Below are 3799 nucleotides of genomic sequence, written 5' to 3' on the forward strand. Positions count from 1 at the left end.
GACTATAAACTCTGGGAGGGCAGAAACTGTACCTGCCCCGTGCACTGTTTTACTTCCGGTGCCCAACATAGTGGGCTAGTACTTGGCAGGAACTTAATAAATACTGGCTGGATGAAAAAATGGTTAACAGTGATTATATCTGTCCTAGGTTCCACCTGGCCTGGTGCTCATAATGCCTGTCAATTTTGGTAAGTAATAGCTCTTCAAAATACTACCAGGCAGAAGGATATTTTCCCAGGAAGATACTACATGATTTTGAAACAGGTCGTGCACAAATGAGTATGGCAAGTTGCCAAAATGACACTCGGAGGCACGCACCAGAAGTGGTTTAATGGTACTTTCAACTTAAATGGTACTTGGACTCAAAAATATACGTCTCAGGCCTGGAAGAGACCTCAGAGGTTATCTAACACAATCCACCACCATCCACCACCCCCACTAAACGCTCAAACATATTCCTCGTTAGTCCTAACATTAAGTGACCACTTAGAACCCACTTGAATACCTCTAGTGATAGAAAATCCATCTGTTTAGAAGAATGCCCACTCCATTTTTGGATTGCTTTAGTTACTAGAAGATTCTTACTTGTGATGCATGCATAGCTTTTACCTATTGTATTGGTCCCACAGGTCAATGTAACTACAGTACGTTCTTTCCAATTATCTGGGGAAAGCCACAATGTCCTCTCCTAAGGCTTCTCCTCCCCTCCTCCTTTAATCCTCTTCAGATGATCCTCATGGCATTTGAAAGGGATGTCTACCTGTTATCTTGTCATTCATGCTTTTATAGAAGCCACAAAAATCATGAAAATGTACTACAGTACAAAACTAAGGCAACATATATAGTCACATGGGAATGAAAACAGCAAAATATACGCAAAATGGAGACCTATTAGTATTCCTATTCCATCTGACTATGTGTGACTCTTAATTCTCTTTCTATCTTAATTATGAAATATCCTTACCTTAATCCAGTGTTCCACATTGTCAGGGTCAAACACAGGCTGTAGAAAATATATACAGAATATTAGTTCCCAGCAATGTATCTATCAACTTTGCCATTTTAATTTGTCTTTCTGGTTGAAGGCTGTGGACAAACGTCCTTTAGTCTTTCCCCAAAGCATTGCATTAGAAAGTTCAGCAACAAAAAAAATACAGAATGCTGGTAGGATGAAGAAAACACGAAGCCTTCTCTGGAATAACTTCTGACTGCTTTATCTCTTACTTAGGCCCATCTCCAGATTCTGATTTAATTGGTCTGGGGTAGGGCCCATGTGTCAGTATTTTTTTAAAGCTCCCCAGGGTTAAGAGCCAAGATAGAGGAATGCTACATATAATATTCCTTATAAAAACCCAAATAAGCACTGATTAATTAGCCAGGTTATTCAAGTGTCATGGAAACAAATCTGCTTGGAGAAAGGTGTGCGCCTCTCCCCAGACCCCTCTTTTCATGAGTAACTTGAATTTACCTAGAGCAAGGATATTGTTTGGTCCAATAAGAAATGGGGGGTAGAGTGAGGGATAACCAATCTTCCACTGTTTTACAGAGCAAAAATGAGGCAGAAATCACATAAATTTCTACCCAGGTCAGTCAGATATTAATCTGAAATTAGAAATCAGACCAGTAGGACACCTGCTTTCTTCACTCTCTGTTAAGTCTCAGAAGTTTGCAGAATTCCCTCTAATAGCAACTTAACAAATAGAGGTATTTGCTTTGCTAATAATTTAGGTGGGTTTTTCAATAAATAAGGGAATATCTAAACGAGCATGCTGACACATACAGGAGGGAAAGGTATAATACTATCCTTCACTTATATAACACTTCCCCTACAAAGCACCTTACAGATAACTAATTAATGCAGCTGTACTGCTGAATAATTTTGTCGCTGCAACAAAGAAACAGCTGATCCTATTCAAACACAATTGAACCTCAAGGATCTCTTGTTTTTTACCTTTCTATCCTCTAGGTAGTAACAATGAGCACTAGCAGCAAAAACTTTCCTTTTGGGGTCCCCAAAACTGTCCCCAGTTTTTACCTTTCATCATCAAGTTTATACCCATAACCTACTTGGGATCCAATCTATTATGGAACTGGTACAACAGGAGCAGACTCTGTTTCCAAGTCTCTTTAATGCTCCAGTCTGCACACTCCAGCATCTGGCGCAAGATATTCACCAAGTAAAGTATGTCCAGTGCATTATTTAGCTGGTATATTTAGAATAACCTGCAAGCACAATTGCCTAGGGGCCACAGAAACGCCACATGTCTACCGAATATTTTTTAAGGAGGGGTAACTTAAGGGTGAAAACAGCTGTAAGCTGAGAAGTCCTCCATTTGGTACTCCCATTTACATTTAAAGCATTCATTTTTGTGACTGTTAAAAAAAGTAGTCTGTGGGGCTTCCCTGGTGGTGCAGTGGTTGAGAATCCGCCTGCCAGTTCAGGGGACACGGGTTCGAGCCGTGCTCCGGGAAGATCCCACATGCCGCAGAGCAGCTAAGCCCATGCGCCACAACTACTGAGCCTGCACTCTAGATCCCGCGAGCCACAACTACTGAAGCCCAAGCACCTAGAGCCCGAGCTCCACAACAAGAGAAGCCACTGCAATGAGAAGCCCGCGAACTGCAACGAAGAGTAGCCCCTTGTCGCCACAACTAGAGAAAAGCCCGCGCGCAGCAACGAAGATCCAACGCAGCCAAAAATAAAGAAATTAATTAATTAAAAAAAAAAGTAGTCTGTGTAAAGCACACTCCGTGTGACTGTGACTTTTCACATGTCATTTACACGTTTCAAGTTTACAGTGGGGTTATCAGTTTTCCATGTCTTTGGATGCTAATGCATCAAAGAAGGTGGCAAATATAAAGAGGATCTATTTTTGACTGTTTCTACAATTTAGATTTTCAAGTGAATCAAGTATTGATATAGTCAATATGCACTTGCATTTCTGAGTTCATTTTAGATACTTTATGTAAAACTAGAAGGGGAGGAATATGAGGCCGAGGACTTAAGGTGAAGATCTTACCCCTCCAACAAAGAAGTTTCCTATGATTTGCAAAACATTAAAAAAAGAAGAAGAAGAAGAAGAATGAAAGAAAACAAAAGAAAAAGAAATGAAACCGTGTGGGAACTTCCCTAAAACCAGGAGTGGTGGGGAGCCGGGATAGCTCTCGAATTCTCTTCACCGGGATGAGCACTATCAAGACTCTCCGGTTTTTGAGAAAAGCGTTAGATGGAAACAGTTCTTCCACGACGCTGCCCATCAAAGCCGTAAGGTAACCAAGCCCCAAAGTTCCTAGGTCCCCTTCACTTAGCGCAGTGCTGGCTCTCAGTGGGTCATGGCAGGAGCGGACCAGGTAATGATGTCCCTGGGGCAAGAGGGAAGACGCGCAGGTGGGGCTGCGGCTGGCCTTAGGGCCGGTCCCCGCCTCCCCTCCCCTCTCCTCTCCAAGAGCTCCCGATAGGAATGGATCACCTTGGTGAGACTCGGCTTCCTTGTAAACTGTTTCCATCCATTCAGCCCCGACCTCTCCCTTGCGGAGGTCCTTTCCTGGGGCGCTAGAAGCATTTTCCAGGCTCAGGGCCGGACTTCGGCCAAAGCTGAAACAACCGCTCCTTTGCCTAGACTGCTTCCGGGTCTCCCTGGGAGTTGTAGTTCCTCTGCCCACGAAGACTGCAGGTGTGGGGCGCCGTCGAACCACCACTCCCAGGAGGCTTTGCGCAGGCGGAACGTGTGTGCTCAGTTACCTATGGCGACGGTAGCAGTCCCTCGGCCTTGCAAACACCGAAGCTCATTTTCAATTA

General features: G+C 43.6%; 1 protein-coding gene across 4 annotated transcripts in view; it reads right to left on the bottom strand.

The window, feature by feature from the left end:
• Positions 1-3725, bottom strand: part of CCDC191 (coiled-coil domain containing 191) — a 101275-nt gene extending 97550 nt beyond the window's left edge. For 2 of the 4 annotated variants that reach the window (XM_027105034.1, XM_027105044.1), the window contains exons 1-2: positions 3471-3693; positions 965-1003 (exon numbers count right to left, since the gene is read on the bottom strand). In XM_027105034.1, coding sequence (XP_026960835.1) covers positions 965-1003; positions 3471-3563 — 132 coding nt within the window. In that variant the 5' untranslated portion in view covers positions 3564-3693. Of the gene's footprint in view, positions 1-964; positions 1004-3470 lie in introns of all 4 variants that reach the window. The other 2 variants (XM_027105015.1, XM_027105025.1) reach the window with 2 other exon arrangements.
• Positions 3726-3799: the final 74 nt, after the last annotated feature.

The sequence above is a fragment of the Aethalodelphis obliquidens genome, unplaced genomic scaffold (genome assembly GCF_003676395.1).
Source record: "Aethalodelphis obliquidens isolate GAN/ISIS:26980383/991018 unplaced genomic scaffold, ASM367639v1 scaffold1, whole genome shotgun sequence".
Lineage (NCBI taxonomy): Eukaryota > Metazoa > Chordata > Mammalia > Artiodactyla > Delphinidae > Aethalodelphis > Aethalodelphis obliquidens.